At 34.7% G+C, this 17248-nt stretch overlaps 1 protein-coding gene across 1 annotated transcript; it reads left to right on the top strand.

Annotated features, from left to right (window-relative positions):
* The first annotated feature begins 605 nt into the window (after window positions 1-605).
* Window positions 606-1358, top strand: LOC107062175 (uncharacterized). The gene has a single exon (XM_015312517.1). It carries the CDS (start codon window positions 606-608, stop codon window positions 1356-1358), a length of 753 nt encoding a protein of 250 aa, XP_015168003.1.
* The last annotated feature ends 15890 nt before the right edge of the window (window positions 1359-17248 follow it).

The following is a 17248-nucleotide window of genomic DNA, read 5'->3' as shown; positions in this document are numbered from 1 at the left end:
TTCTTTTCCTTCAGGGCTCAGCACACTAGAACTTTGGGTGAGGTTAAGGCCATTCGACGACTCGCCATTAGGCGATCCTCAGGCCTTCTTTTCAGCCGTCTTGTTCCTTTTTTCCAAGTAGTGTCCATGCTTTGCCTCAAATTACGAATACTTGAAACTTAAGGATTTACATCAGTTATTGATACAATATATGCATTTGAGGACACTAAATCTATCAAAATAATGCCCTAAATGAGTCCAAATTTTGGACTCATCAACCACGTTCCTTATGAGAATTTATAGAGGAGCTTCAATAGGTAGTTACTAATAATGGATTAGATTTAGTAGTGTCTTCTCTTTAGGACTATGTTGTAACTTCCTCCTTGTATATAGGTTATAGATAAGTCTTACTTTTTCTTAGTTTATCTCTTTTGTTGTAGAAGTTGTACAGAATCTATATATACTTAGTTACAATCAATAAAATACATCGTTCTTTTCATTCTACTGGCAGCTTTATACTTTATATGGTATCAAGAGCCAATTGACTCCCACGAGTAAATTTCTGTCGAGAAACCCTACCACCCCTCCCATAAAAATGGCCCCAAACATCACTGTAACCAACTCCGATGCCAATACAACCATTGTTTAGTTTAATCTTGTCACCAGTTACCAATCAAATTAACTGGAAGCCACAATTTTTCCCTTTGGAAAGCACAAGTGTCCATGCTTATGCGTGGTCACAACCTTTTTGGCCATCTCGCCCAGCCCCTGCTCGTACAGTGGCTCAAAATAATCAGGACATCGAAAATACTGCATTTGTTTCATGGTATCGCCAAGATCAACTAATTCAAAATGCCATCTTGGCCTCAGTTGATCCAAATCTTGCTACTACGGTTGTCGCTGCATCCACTTCCCAGGCTGCTTGGGATGCTTTGCACACTGCGTATGCCAACAAATCGCAAACAAGGATATTTAGTTTGCACGATCGTCTGGCTCACCTCGCAAAAGAAACCCTTCATGTCGCTGATTATTTGCACCAGGTTCGATCTCTCTGTGATGAACTTGCCACTTCTGGAGCTCCTGTGTCCAATGAGGAACTGATTGTCAAAATCCTCACTGGACTTGGACCTGAATTTCGTGAAATATCAGCTGCTATCCGTGCAAGAGATTCTGCTATCTCTTATCCTGAACTTTATGAGAAGTTACTTGACCATGAGCTTTTCATCAAGCATGAAGAAGCAAATAAGCCACTCTCAACACCCATTACTGCTGCTATTGCACAACAAAGAAACATGCATCCTTGCCAAGGAAACACCTCTAATAGGCGTTCTAATGCAACTTCACTGATGGGCACACCTACCATGATCCAGAGGAGATAGCAATGGGGGACGGTAACACCATTCCAATTTCTCATACCGGTAACACTAACTTAAGTGCATCGAATAAGCAATTTAAGCTTCTCAATACTTTATGTTCTCATTCCATAAAAAATAATCTTCTTTATGTTTCCAAATTTTGCTACGATAACCATACGTCCATTGAATTCTTTCCTTTTTCTTATTGTGTGAAGGTTCTGAGTACGGGGGCGCTTCTATTTCATGGGCAGAATCGAGATGGGCTATATGAGTGGCCGTCGGGCAATGCACATCATACCCCTCAATGCAATGTTGTCGTTCCTCTACACCTGTGGCATCGGCGTTTAGGCCATCCTAATCATCGCACTTTAAACACGATTTTATATCAGTTTTCTCTTCCAGTTTCACATTCTAGAACCGCTTCCATTTGTAATTCGTGTTATTCTAATAAAACACACATGCTACCTTTTTCTGAAAATTCATTACAAAGTCAACGACCATTGCAAATAATTTATACTGATTTATGGGGGACATCTCCTGTTTTGTCAATTGATAACAAGAGATATTATGCCTTATTTGTTGACCAGTACTCGAAATACATGTGGTTGTTCACTATGAAATCAAAAAAAGAAGTCCTTGATGTCTTTCAAGCTTTACATCCCTTACTTGAGCGTCGGTTTCAAACCAAAATTATGTCTCTCTATACTGATGGTGGTGGTGAGTTCCAAGGTTTATCCTCATATCTCAAAATTCAAGGTATTGAACACTTAGTGACACCACCATACACGTCTCAAAGAGTGGCATCGGTTGAACGTAGACACATGCATGTAGTTGAGACTGCCAAAACCTTACTGCATCAAGCATCCTTGCCCTCATCTTTTTGGAGTTTTGCCTGTCACCAAGTAGTCTACCTTAGAAACCGTCTAACCACTCCAAATTTACAAAATAAATGCCCTTATGAAATTTTATTCACGAGGCTCCAAAAGTATGAATCACTTAGAGTTTTTGGTTGTTTATGTTACCCATGGCTTAAACCATATGCCAAAAATAAGTTAGAGCCAAAATCGACTCCTTGTGTATATTTAGGATTTTCTAATAAACATTACTGCCACCAATGTTTCGATCTCGTAAAAAATAAATTGTACTTACCTAGGGATGTTCAATTTTTGGAAGACACCTATCCTTTTCATAATATTTTTTCGAATCTAAAAAACCAACAGAGCACTGATTCTTGGGAGATTTGTTCTGATGTTCAACCTATGACTAATAAACCATCAAGTTTCGATTCTTGTCATACCCTTCCAGATGCTCTGCCCGTGTACTCTCCACTGCCCAACTCAATGCCTGCCAGATCAGAAGGTGTCTCCATTGCATCAGTTAATTCTCAGACTTTATCCTCTCCTTCATTGCCACACACCATCACACCACCATCGGATTATACTCAGCCCCCCGCCGTCACCCAGACCATTAATCACCTACTAACTCAAAAATCACCAACAACTAAGTATCTCAGTGTTACCACTCCATTCCCCTATACCTCCCACCAACCTACCTTCTCAGTCATCTGCCAATAACTCTTCCCAACCTACACTTGCTTTGGCTCCATCTGATCCTTCACCCGTGGTGACAACTTCAAGTCATCCCATGGTCACACGCTCCAAAAAAAATAGCCTCAAACCCAAGCAGTTTAGTGTCAGTGTTCAACTCTCCTCGTCTTTTGTTCCTCATACATACAAACAAGCATGTCCTCACCCTCACTAGAGAGAAGCGATGCATGCTGAATTTGATGCACTTGTTAGGAATCGGACATGGGATTTGGTTCCAGTTACTCTTTCGATGAATGTGGTTGAGTGCAAGTGGTTGTTTAGTATAAAACATAAATCTGATGGTTCCATTGACATGTATAAAGCTCGTCTTGTTGCAAAGGGATTTACCTAGCGTCCAGACTTAGACTTCCATTCCACATTCAGCCTGGTAATCAAACCAGTTACTATTCGGTTGGTGCTTACCATTGCGACGCAATACAACTGGCCAATCCATCAGATTGATGTTAATAATGCATTCTTACAAGAAAGCCTTGAGGAAGAAGTTTATATGAGGCAGCCACTGAGATTTGAAGATCAAAGTCTCCCCACACATGTCTGTAAGTTGAATAAAGCAATCTATGGCTTGAAACAAGCCTCTCGAGCTTGGTACAATGAGCTCAAAAGTTATTAGCTAACTGTTGGGTTTGTCAAGTCCTACTCTGATTCTTCTTTATTTATTTTGCATAATTTTGGATTCACTGTTTATGTTCTTATCTATGTGGATAATATAATCATCACTGGAAATTAGATTCGTGGGGTTCGTCATATAATCAATGGTCTTTCCACTCGTTTCTCCTTGAAAGACCTTGGACAGCTCCATTATTTTTTAGGTGTTGAGGTTATCTCTTCTACTGGTGGTCTTTTTTTGTCCCAACACATGTATATTATGGATATTTTAGAGGATGTTGGCATGCTAGACAGTAAAGGAGCTCCTACACCTATGACCTCAACTACCATTTTGACTGCTTCAGTGAATGATCCTCCAGCTGATGGTACTCTTTATAGGTGGGTAATTGGAAAGTTGCACTACTTATCCTTTACACGTCCTGATATTGCCTTCACAGTTAGCAAACTCTCTCAATTTATGCACAATCCACGCCACTCTCACTGGAAAGCAGTCAAGCGATTACTCCGTTATCTTCGTCATACCTGCCAATATGGCATACAGATTGCCAAAACTCCATATTCTCGTTTGGTTGTTTATTCAGATTCAGATTGGGCTGGTGATCCAAATGATCACAGTTCTACCTCAGGCTATATCACTTTCCTAGGCAACACACTAATTTCCTGGGCCTCCAAGAAACAATGCTCCGTATCTCGGTCCTCTACAGAAGCTTAGTATAGAGCTGTGGTTGTTGCTGTTGCAGAAACCAACTGGATCACAAATCTTCTTCATGACCTTCGGCTTTCACTTAAGGGAGTTCCACATGTTTTCTGTGAAAACATCAGCACCACTTACATTTGTTCCAATCCGGTCTTTCATAGTAGGATGACGCATGTCGCCATTGATTTTCACTTTGTTCGTGAACTAAGTTCAGAACAAGGATATTAAAGTTCACCACCTTCACTCAGCTGATCAAGTGGCTGACATACTCACAAAACCCCTTCCCAAAGCTTCTTTTGTTCAGCAATTTTCCAAGTTGGGTGTTGTTGACACCACCAACTTGTGGAGGCGTAATAACGGATCAAATTCAGTAGTGTCTTCTCTTTAGGACTCTGTTGTAACTTCCTCCTTGTATATAGGTTATAGATAAGTCTTACCTTTTTCTTAGTTTATCTCTTTGCTGTAGAAGTTGTTCATAATCTATATATACTTAGTTGCAATCAATAAAATACATCGTTCCTTTCATTCTACTGGCAGCTTTATACTTTATAGTTACGGGTGTCCGCCAATCTTAATATTCATATATTCATCGAGGTCACATTCTGGTAATGTATGGTTGAATGTGGGAATCATCGGGTTTAGTTTTTTCGTTCATAAGATTTGTCTATAATCACAACTATTGATCTAGCACTCCGATTGTTTTGTTAGACATTATATATGATTCGGTGTATCGCTCGCTTTGGTGGTTACTTGATCAATTTGATCTTTGGGTTAAATAAGTTTGATTCTCCCTTGATGAGGATCTAGATTTTTATAACTTAAACTCGTGGAAATATTATTTTGTGAAAAGGAATCTTGAAAACATCTATCATGGTTATGCATTATGAGTGTGTGGTGGTTGGTTTAGGTTCACTTCTGGTTGTACCCGGTACTGATTCACAATTATATCATGATTATGTGAGAAAAGATTTGTCCTTGTGATTATGTTATGGTCAAGAGGTTTGTGGTTCAAATTGGGTTCAAATGTTAGTCTATAACTTGGTAATTAGTCCTGATTTGTAGATCTGTCAAATTTTGACTCAAAAGTTCAATTCTTAGTAGTTTCTCTTTATAGAATGTTCTTAAGGATGAGCACACTTTGAGAGATAGAAAGTTATTTTGGAAATTATACCCCAAGCTTTTGGTAATGTCGGTTTTCCTTCTTTCTTCTTCTTTATGTTAAAGGACAGACATGATTTTTAGTGGTGGATAATGTAATGACTTGCAAGGTCATTTTTGGAAATTTTCACAAAATTTCCATTTTGCCCCTTCGAATAGATATCTGCAGTCATTTATGATCAGTTAATAAAGTTTGTTTTAAAATTTTAAACTTTTTGATAACCACAGTTACTTAATTGATGGGTATTAATTAAATAATTTATTAACTTAGTTTGTGGTTAATGGGTCAAGTGCATAACTTATTTAATATCGTATTTCACTTGACCTATATATAAATATAAGTTAGTGAGAGGTTGATATTTTTAGTTCTTACTAGATGCACTGCATGTGCGTTGCACGTGTAGGTTAAGTCTTGAGATCCCTATACACGAGATATTTTATCTTTTATGTATATTTTAGGATTTCAACATATCAATATGTATTTAATATTGCACTACGTCATACTAAGTGAATGGCCAATCTATTTGCCTTCTTGCTTGTTGGGAATGTAGTGACGAATGTCGTATTCTTAAATTGTTATCAGGAAATTTGTTAGTATCTAATTGTACACGAACTAACAGTTTGCAGTTTGTCCTCTTAGTTATGTCGTGTCATGAACTGTATGTTCCCTTTTAATATTTGAAATTCAGTGTATCCTGTATTTGAATAACTTTATATACACAAAAGTAATGTCTTCTGTGGTAGCTGTTTGGTGTTTTTCATATCTTCCCCTCTTCCCCTAAATCGAAGAATTTGTCCAATATAATTTTCTATAGCTACATGTGTGGTGTATGTTTTTTCCTGTTTGATTTCTTACAATTTTGGTATTAATCAAGTCTCACCTAATACTTTCTTGTAGACAGTATTTCTTGTGTATGTCCCGAGCATCAATCTGGTTGTTCAATAATGATCTGCACTTTTTTTGTTGGCATAGATATTCCTCTAGATACTGCAACGTATAGTTTGCCATGCGAGAAAATATGTTGTGGTAGGTATACTCCGACATATGATATCGTTTGAACTTTAGCTTTATTTATCATCACTGCAAAAACATAGACGTATTGGAAATTGTTTCTGAATAAATTTGAGAGGATATCCTTCATTTTTGTGGGGGGGGGGTGGTGGTGGTGGTGATAGTTGTATTTTTGGAGTAAACACCTAGTTTGTGGCAGATTGACCGGTTGTTTTTTCTGCATGTATGACATTCTCGTCAAAGCCTCTACAAATCCACCATGTCCCATTGCATAAGCAATTTGAGGGGTCCAGTTTTCTTAGCAGCATTATGGGCGCATTTTCTTTCAAAACAAACCTAATGTATATAATTTAAAGAATCATCAATTGTTATGTACATGCAATCGTGTAATTCTTTTCTTCTCTTTTGTGCTATGAAGTATCACAATAAGATAACTGTAAAAGTTAGGATGGATTAGACAACATACTTATGCGGCGAAGTTCGTTGGGCGTTAAGGTGTGTAGGTATAAAGACAAATTATATATTTATTGAGGTCGATTCTATGTAGTCTTGCACGCTGCAGCCTAGTAAATATTTAGCCGCTTCAAATAGTATAACTCGGGCATGTTGTTCTCCACCACACACTTCAAGTCATAAGCAGTATCTGTTTAAAAAGGGGAAGGGGGGTGGTTATAGTTGTATTGTTTGAGTAAACATCTGGTTTGTAGCATATTGACCTGTTATTTTTTCTGCATGTATGACATTCTCGTCAAAGCCTCTACAAATCAACTATGTCCCATTGCATAAACCAGTTGAGGGGTCCAATTTTCTGAGCAACATGAGAGGCGCATTTTCATTCAAAACTAACCTAATGTGTAAAATTAAAAGAATCATCAAATGTTATGTATATGTAATCATGTAATTCTTTTCTTTTTTTTTGTGCTGTGAAGTATCACAATAAGATAACTGTAAAAGTTAGGACGGATTAGACAACGTACCTATGCGGCAAAGTCCATTGGGAGTTAAGGTGTTTAGGTATAAATACAATTCATATGTTTATTGAGGTTGATTCTATGTAGTCTTGCCCGTTGCACCCTACTAAATATTTAGCCACTTCAAATAGTATAACGAGGGCACATTATTCTCCACCACATACTTCAAGTTGTAAGCAGTATCTGTTTAAAAAGTGGAGTCATTTAAAAGTTAAAGCTAATTTTGTTTTCTAATTAGTAAATGTAGAATCGAGTTTTTACTGACTCTAACCTCATTTCATATTCTACATTCTCATTATTGCAATTGTTACAAGATACAATATGTTCTATAACTTTCACTTTTTTGCTGCACTTTTTGCTAGATGAATACCATGGCTCATCTTCATTATGTATGTTTATAATTATTGCTTTGAACTTGTACAAACAATCATGCACCTCTCCAATATACCATATTTGTGATTATATTTTGGATATTAAAATGGTTATTATTTATAGAGAGTACATGTATAGGATAGTATGTACTTGTGAAGCAGCTAGAAATCCATCCATAATATATACCAATGGAACTTCTATGGCTCTTCTCATTTCCTTTCTTGGTGTTACAATAAAATCTTTATTTTTGGCCTTTACCATTTCACACCTGTATTTTTCATGAAATTAGTTAATTGTATCACCCATTTTGAGTGAGATGTGCTCGGTGCAAAGGTTTTTGGAACTTAGGAATTTTAGTATGTAGTTACCCAACAATCATAATAGAAAAATTTTGTCTTGTTATAGAAACTTTAAAAGTAAACTGCCTACAGTGCTTAAGTATAGTATGTAGATTAGTTGTGACAATCATGTTTAAATAACATTGCAGAACATATGTGTGATTAATGTAATGTACCAGGTCCGTGGATTTTTTAAATTGTGGATTGATCAAGACACTACTCATGGAAATAGTAGATATTTCAAACGTGCCTAGTGTGACAAGAGCTTGTTTCAAATTTGAAACAACAACTATATTCAGTTTATTATAAAAACATACAACAGTATGCCCAATACCATATCTCTATATTGATGGTAGTTTAGGTATTCTTCAAAACATACTGCTCATTTGTAACAACTATCTCCCGTCTCTTCTTATATTCTTTTCCAATGAGTGGATTCATTGAAACTAAAACGCAAATCAAATCTAAGAATAGGTAATGTAAATTAGTGATAGCGATTACATAATGGAGCATGAAATTAAATAACAAATTATTTGGGTGGACAGTTACCTAGAATAGCACCATTAGGTAATTTATCGGCATGATCCAATGATACTAAGCCAACAAAGAATCTGTGTGTTGAAACCTCAATGTTAGTCACCTTTATGATTATGTTATCTGTAAATGCCAATTCAACTTCTTTATGTACGGAATAGTATTTGGGGTTGACAAGATCTAAGCATCATTTAGCAATGTAGAAACTCTTATTTGGTTTCAAAGAGTCCTTCCATGTGTCGATATGTTTATTAAATAGTGTTTCTTGAATTTTTGTACCTACTATTGTGCAAAGGGGTGGGGTTATAAGTACAATAAACATGAACGATAAAATAATAAGGTATGTTAAAGTGTCAATGTTAAGATCTCTTCGTTAACTAATATTATTGTTCTACAAGTCCCTTCATGCCTTGAATTCTTGTAAGGTATTATTGAACCCCTTCAAATACCTAAGACTCTCATCACCGAATTAACGGACTATTTTTGTATCTTGTTTATCGGTACATTCCATTTTGCTAGTTCAATTTCAGTCGTCATGTGGGCTTGAGCTTGATGACTACCACTCGGAGATGAGAGCGACAATGTTAATTCTAGGCGTTATTGTGTATTAGTACCATTGATGAGGGAAGGAAATGGTCGAAATTTGGATGATTAGGCAGGGATTTGATGCATAAAAGTGGGTATCATTTAGATGTAAAGTGCGGCTAAAATAAGGTTACAAGTAACATATTTATGTAAAGTATGTGTTTAAAATTGCCAGGGGACTGTATGTCATGAGCATGTGAACCAATAATATGTTGTATAAGTAATGCTTCACGGGGAAGAAATAAAGTTGATTAGTGGTGTAAAGTATGTGTTTACAATTGCCACGGGATTGTATGAAAGCAGGTGAACTAATAAATATATATTTGCATTAATAAACATATTTATCTCATAAAATTAGCTAATAAATAAATAATAAAAATTAAACTAATACAAACTTCAACTAGCGTTATTACAAGTCATATGAACTTTCTTCGTCTAAAGTACTGAAATATTAAGAAATAGTAAATAAGTAAAACAAACGGGCAATGTTTATATAGTAATAACTATTTTGAAATAAACTTCCTGAGAGTCTGAATCACATAAGTAGCATTGATAAATAAAGTCATTCTTTTATCTTGAGCATAAAAAACAAATCTTCACATTTCTCTAAATTTTGGAAAAAGATATTTAGAAGCATATATCTACATCACAAGAGAAATTGTTAACAAATTCAAATAAATTTAGACTACATCATGTTAACTTCATATATTGAAACATTACATATTAATGTATATATTAAGCTAAAAAATAATTATTATATCATAAAACATATATATTATTTTCCTCAAGTACTCGAGGTTATGGAATATACCCTCTTAGGATAAAACACTTAATTCATCAGAATACTGGTACCTCATATTCTGCTAAACTTTGAACTCCTCACTCAATGAAAATAAATCACACAAAATGTTTTAAAATGCAAGAAGAAGAAGAAGAAGAAGAAGAAGAAGAAGAAGAAGAAGAAGAAGAAGAAGAAGAAGAAGAAGAAGAAGAAGAAGAAGAAGAAGAAGAAGAAGAAGAAGAATAGAAGATTAGAAAAAATTATGGTTGAAAAATGAGAGGATGCCCCTCTATTTATAGTAAAAAAAAGGGTAGTATGAACAAATATTTTTTGTGTCTTATGTAAAAAATCACGACCTTTCCGAAAAGTGACAACACTTTGGAAAAGTCACAAGTTTTTGAAAAAGTCACAACTCATCGAAAAATCACAACTCTTTGAAAAAAGTCACAACTTATCGGGAAAGTCACAAGTCATCAAAGAAGTGACAACCTAAGTTAGGGATATTATAGTAATTTAACATTCAAGTCAGGAGTTCATGTTTTTAAGGTAATATAGATAGATATAGATATATTTATATAGATATAAATAATAGATATAGATAGATAGATTTTCTTGAAAAATAAGATAGGTAACCTCCTTAGAGGAGCTTACGGCCAACTTGTTAACTACACCAGGTAATAACTACAATCTATACATTTATATATATAGTTAGAGGTCTTATTATTATTATTATTACTACTACTATTATTATTATTTTTATAATAATGTGGGGTTTTATAAGAAAAAAAAGTAGAAGTTGGAATGGAGTTAAATAAGTAATTTAATAGGCGTACAACATCGTTTCTTGAAATTAGGGAATTAGGAGTTTCGGTGGTTGTAATTGTCTAGGGAGGGACAATGATGATACAATCATTAGGGGTGGAGTATTAATCAAATTATTTTGGTGGTTTTAGTCTACCTTTCCTCGGACAACATAGTTGGTGTAATTTGTTGCAGAAATGAACTTTTGCTTTTGGTGATCATATTGTAAATCAAATTTTGACATATTAAGATGAGTAAGTAAATATTAGTTAAATTATACTATAGGAATACCATTACATTTATGATATTGGAGATATTAGAACTTAACCCTAGACTTGAAACATGGAAAATATGAGAGTTGACAAATTAATTGACATCAAGATTAGGAGCTTGATTATATATGTGGGTGAGTTTTTGGTTCTAGGCTAAACAGATAGTAATATGTGTGTTGTCAGTTTCAAAATCTTATTATGATTATTTATTTGAATACATTTCATTTATTTAGAAGCCCAACGAAAGGGGAAGACTCAAGTTCTGGAGTGATTGTTCAATTATTCGAGGCAAGTGGATTTCTCAACGCTTGTTGTGTGTATATAATCATGTATTTTCTTGTGGTATGTGTTTGAGAGTAAGGAGACTTGGTGATGGGTCATATTTTCCATACTGAATAATTCTAATGATTATAAAGTGGTAAAAAAAGGCAATGTGATAAATTATTGGTGTGTGAAGTGTTGAGAATGATTTGAAAGGCTTATTGATTCATTGTTGATGTTATATCACGATTACATTGTTGTGAATTGTGCATTGTTATAGAAATGATCATCTCCTAATTATTTGTGTGAACATGTCATTTGCATTGGTTTTGATAGATGGTTGTGACAAGTGTTATGTGAATTGAGAAAGAATACGAAATTAAAGAGATTGTACAATTTCGAGGGATATATCGCATGGCGCAACAAATACTATGATTTTAGGTAGGTGTCGCATGCCGTGAAAGATTGTATTATCGAGGGTTGTGTTGCACGCCGTGACAGATGTATGGATAGATATGACCCTTATGGGTCCCGAATTGAGAAACAGTGGGTGTGTATTACTAAGTGAAACATGCATCACCATAATTGGTATTGCATTTCATTGCACTACATATTTTTATCATTTGTGAACTTGTAAGTGTCTTTCAGTGGAAGTTGTGATTAATGAACTTGATCCGGTTTGTTGCTGATCAGTAATTGTTGGAATGTTCTAATAGAGTTGTGTGCTATGAAATTGTGAACAGTTAGATTGAACTGGATTTATACAAGTTGTAGTTTTGGAGGTTCGGTTGAGGTAGTAAGAGTACCCATTTTCTATATTCTTATGTTGTGTTTACGAGTTCGCTTGCTGAGTACTGTGCGGTTTGGTACTTATCACGCCCTGAGCCTACACCCTAGAAGTGGCGACACTTGAGTGCCACAGTTTGCCTCCAAACGAAACTCATCCTGGCTGACTACAAGCGGAAGACTGACTCATGCCTACACAAGCATTAAAATGAAAGAAATGTTAAAAAACAACTTACTAAATCTCAAAACTGAACTGGATATACTGAGCATGAAACATAAGTTTTAAATAATACATCAGAAACTTAAAGCACTCCAAAACTGTGTATCTATGAAGCCTCTACTATACAAAGATGAGTGTCAGGACAAGACCCACGACTCCTCAAAAGAACTAATACTAACAACTCATAAAACTAGAGTACTCCGAAAGTAAGGAGGTCTCACTAATAAGTAGACGAGCAGATGAATTGATCTCAACAGACTCTTGTTGAGGATCCTAAGAACATGTATATGCATCATTAAAAGCTGCAGGTTGAATGACATCAGTACATTGAATGTACAAGTATGTAAAATAGCTGAATAACAAATAACTAAAAAAAAAGGACTACAATAGATAACAATGTACTAAACATGAATGTAAGGAAATAAAAGAGTTAAACCATTTAAAGCTTTACAAAATAATTTCTCATCTCTGTACTCAACATAATAAGTGATATATAAAAAATAAATTTTAACTCTATTGGGAGATTTTCTAACTGACAACCATCACTATGGGCTACGTGATGATACAACGTCTAGACCAAGCTGCCAGAAATGTCCTATACCTTGTTAGGGTATAGAACACCTCAACTAACTGGATCCACTAAGATATTCTTAAAAGGCAATAAGGAATCATAAAAAAAGTATGAACTTTTACCCATGTTGGCATACATGGTTTGTGGGGAATTTGAGTTTTTTGAACTCGTCCCCATATCGGTGCTCAATACTACTTCCAATAATATATACTCATTTTCATATGCTTAAAAACAAAACTTTTCCTTTGGTTTGAGATAATTTTTAAAACTATCCTCTTAAAAGAGGTAACTTCTCTTGAAATATCTTTTGAACTCATAACTAATTTAGAAATCTTAGTTTCTCTTTTATCAATGTAAAAAATGATGTCTCTTGGAATACATAGTCCCCTTATACTATTACTCAATTCATACTTGAAAACTGTTTCTCAAAAACAGATAAAAATCATATTTTAATATGATCATTGATGACTTGGAAAGTCATACTGCACAAACATTGATGGTATATCTAGATATCATACTTCTCATACATTGATGGCATACTCGATTGTCATACTAATCATGTTTTATAAACTCCTTCTCAAAACTCATCTTTACTTCCTCAAAAACTCAATTTAAAACTCAAGTGTTGGCTTAAAAAATCTTTTCACGATTTATAACTCAAATCATAGGGTTCATATGGAATTGGGAATATGAATGACTCAACTCAGGGATCTTAATAGTAATATGTTAACTCAGTACTCAGAACTCAAGACTCAAGAACTCCAATTTAATGATAGTCGCTTATCTGAGTAAGAAGACGATGGCTCTTATTAATGGCGAGCGATCTCCTTTACATGTTATCTTTGGGCATTTTACTCTCTTTCAAAGAGATGACTATTCAAACCGATGACTATTCGGATGCACGTGCTTTGTGAGAATTCCATCTCCTAAAGGACTCAAGAACTCAAAACTCATAACTCAACGATATTTCTTCTCTAAAAAATACTCAATTCATAGGGTTCATGCTGAAATATAGACATGAACAAATAAACTGAACAATTTTAATGCATAGTATATAGCAATTCAATAATTAGGAAAAGAATTTCAAAAAGAAACATGAACTCAAGAACTTAAATCAACTTTTCTCAAGAATACTCAAATCTAGCGGTAGAATTATAGATTAGTCATTTACTGATTTAAAAGTAAATGTAAGGTGTCAGGACGAAATAGTGCAACACTATGATAGACTTACATTGCTGGAAGAACAAGATTCTTCAAGAATCTTGAAGATGAACTTGATTAGAACCCTTGAAAGCCTAGCTTGAAGGAGAAAATTCAACAAAACCTTTCTTAAGATTTCTTGAATTAATTTCTTGAAAATCTATGGCCAAGAATTATGAATTTAATTAGTGATTCAAAATTGTATGGAGGAATTATAGTTAGAAAGAATGGAATTCTTGGAGAAAGACTTACATTGAAGGAGAATCTTGAAAAAGATTGATTTTTCCTTAGTGTTTTGTCTTACAGTTTGAGAGAGAAGAGAATTATTGATTAATAGATGAAAATCTGATTGTTTTGGGTCTTTAATTAGTAAAAAAATTCATTTAGGGTTTTCTTAGACGTAAAAAGACAAAAATAACCCTTTTAAATATTTTTTCGTCGGCTAATTCATCACAACACTGTATCAGGTTACTAAAATGGTCATAACCTTTTCCTCAAACCATGGATGGATGCGAAATTGGTGGTGTTGGAAAGAGTATTCAAATACAATTAATTTGATAGGTGATGGGCCACATAACTCTTTATATTCTAAGAGGTATGGTCATTTTAAGTTGAGCAAAAGAGAATCTTACATAAAAACTTAATCGGTAAAGAAACTTTCAACTCAACTTTGTGCTAGGAGATTCTAGTGACCTTAATTGAAATTCAAAATCATTCACACACTAAAGAATTTACCTTTACATAAATGAGAAATTTATGAATCACCTGGTACGATCTTATTCATAAATTAAGAATGGTTAGGATCTTAACTTAGATATTTTTGGGGTGTTACAACATCTCCCCCTTTGATCATTCATCCTCGAATGATGGTTAAACTGAGGATTGAAGGGGAACTAGTTAGTCTTAATATCTTTCTGACTTTTGAACTTGCCTACTAACATCTCAATTCCTTACCTACTCTATGTCAAGTCTAATAGATCAAATCTTAATACTAACATCATCACCCTCATGTTGCCATTCTTTTGATCACGACACTTATCTCAAATTTTAGCCTAATTTTATTACTAAACACGGATATCAGTATGATTCCTCCCTTACTATAGTAACTTCAAACTGCTAGATAAAAAATAAGACACACTCGCCCACTAAGACCTTATGACAAGTAACCAATCTTTACCTCAGTCTTCATACTTACAATTTACAGCCGCACTTTCTTTCACAACTTAAGTTCTACATACCCATTCATAATTTCCCTATTAGTTCTGTAACCCTCTAAATATTATGGGTTCTCCCTTAAAATCATAAGACTAGTTTAGAGCTATGACCTCATGAATTGTCCTGCTCTTCTATTCCACACTTACATGTGATTGTTAGTAATACAATCACACATCATCATACACTCCTTTCTAGTTAAAGTATACTTCTAACTCATCTATACTAATAACTCTTACTCTACCTCCTATTATGATATCTACACAAACTCGTCACGTCTTAATCTACCCATAAGGGAAAACTCCTCATTAATAACTTACAAGGTGCATGACTATAATAACATAGCTTGCCTTATCACTATCTCTCTTTCTTATATTATTGCATCTTTGCATGCATTTCTTCTAACTTTGGGCACTTTTACTACTACTACTTATAATCTCATAACTCATACTATATTTTCGGGTGAAAACACTACCCAAGTTGTAAAACACACTTCCCCATAAGGGTTTCAACTGACACAAGGTTTAGGGAATAAAGTCTGCGATTACATCTCGCTTTAGCTCGAACGCACGACTCGTATGAATAAGAGTGCATTCTTTTGAATCTCAACACTTAAATTACTATCGGGCATCTCTCAATCCCTTCTACAGTCTCATGACTTTCTCAAGACGTTTGGTGAGAGTAACTCATCGATTAGGATCTGGCTTTGATTTTCAACTACCTTAAGTATGAGGGGTAGTCGAATGGACATTAGAAACACACAAGTTTTGAATAAGTTCCTTATAAGACAACTCTATTGCACGATTTAGAATATAAAAGAAGGGATACGTTTCTTAAATGTTTGTAGTCCCTCATTTGTAGAAATAGGGCCTTCACAACCATAAACAAGATCCTGCTGACACAACTTCATAGACACCCTAGGACACTTGAACTCTGTTCTCTGATACCAAGTTTTTCATGCCAGAGCCTACACCCTGGATGTGGCCGACAGTAGAGAACCATTGTTGGCCCCTAAGTGGACCCTCATCTTGGTTGGTAACAAGCGAAAGACTAACTCGTGCATACACAAGCATCAAACTGAAAGAAACATTTAAAAACAACTTACGGAATGTCAAAACTGAACTGGATATACTGAGTATGAAACATAAGTTTTAAATAAAACATCTACAACTCAAAGACTCTCCAAAAGTTGTCTATCTAAGAAGCCTATGCTATACAATGATGAGTGTTAGGACAAGACCAACGACTCCTCAAAAAAATAACTACTACTAACAACTCATAAAATTGGAGTACTCCGAAAGTAAGAAGGTTTGACTCATAAGCTGACGAGCGATGAATTGATCTCAACCAACTCTTGTAAAGGATCATAAGAACTTGTATATGCATAATTAAAAGATGCAGGTTGAATGACATCAGTAAATTGAATGTACGAGTATGTAATATAGTTGAATAATAAATAACTGAAATAAAGGACTGTAATAGATAACAATGTACTTAAACTGAATGTAAAGAAATAAAGTAGTTAAATCATTTAAAGGATTACAAAATACTTTCTCATCTTAGAACTCAACATAAAAAGTGATATATATATATATATATATATAATACACTTTAACTATCTTGAGAGATTTTCTCAACAACAACCATCACTATAAGCTACGTGATGATACAACGTCTCGCCCACACTGCCAGAACTTTCATATACCTTGCCAGGGTATAGAACACCTCAACTAACGGGATCCACTAAGTTATTCTTAAAAAGCAATAATGAATCATCTAAAAAGTATAACCCTTTACCCATGTTGGCATACATGGTTTATGAGGACTTTGAGTTTTCTGAACTCGCCCCCATATCGAAGCTCAATACTACTCTCAATAATATATACTCATGCTCATATATTTAAAATTATAACTCTTCCTCTGGTTTGAG

The sequence above is a fragment of the Solanum tuberosum genome, unplaced genomic scaffold, assembly GCF_000226075.1.
Source record: "Solanum tuberosum cultivar DM 1-3 516 R44 unplaced genomic scaffold, SolTub_3.0 scf00206, whole genome shotgun sequence".
Lineage (NCBI taxonomy): Eukaryota > Viridiplantae > Streptophyta > Magnoliopsida > Solanales > Solanaceae > Solanum > Solanum tuberosum.
This window is presented reverse-complemented; position numbering and strand designations above follow the sequence as displayed.

Bases quoted from the DNA above. Each gene is read 5' to 3' on its own strand.
- LOC107062175 (XM_015312517.1), top strand. From the start codon at position 606: ATGCCAATACAACCATTGTTTAGTTTAATCTTGTCACCAGTTACCAAT.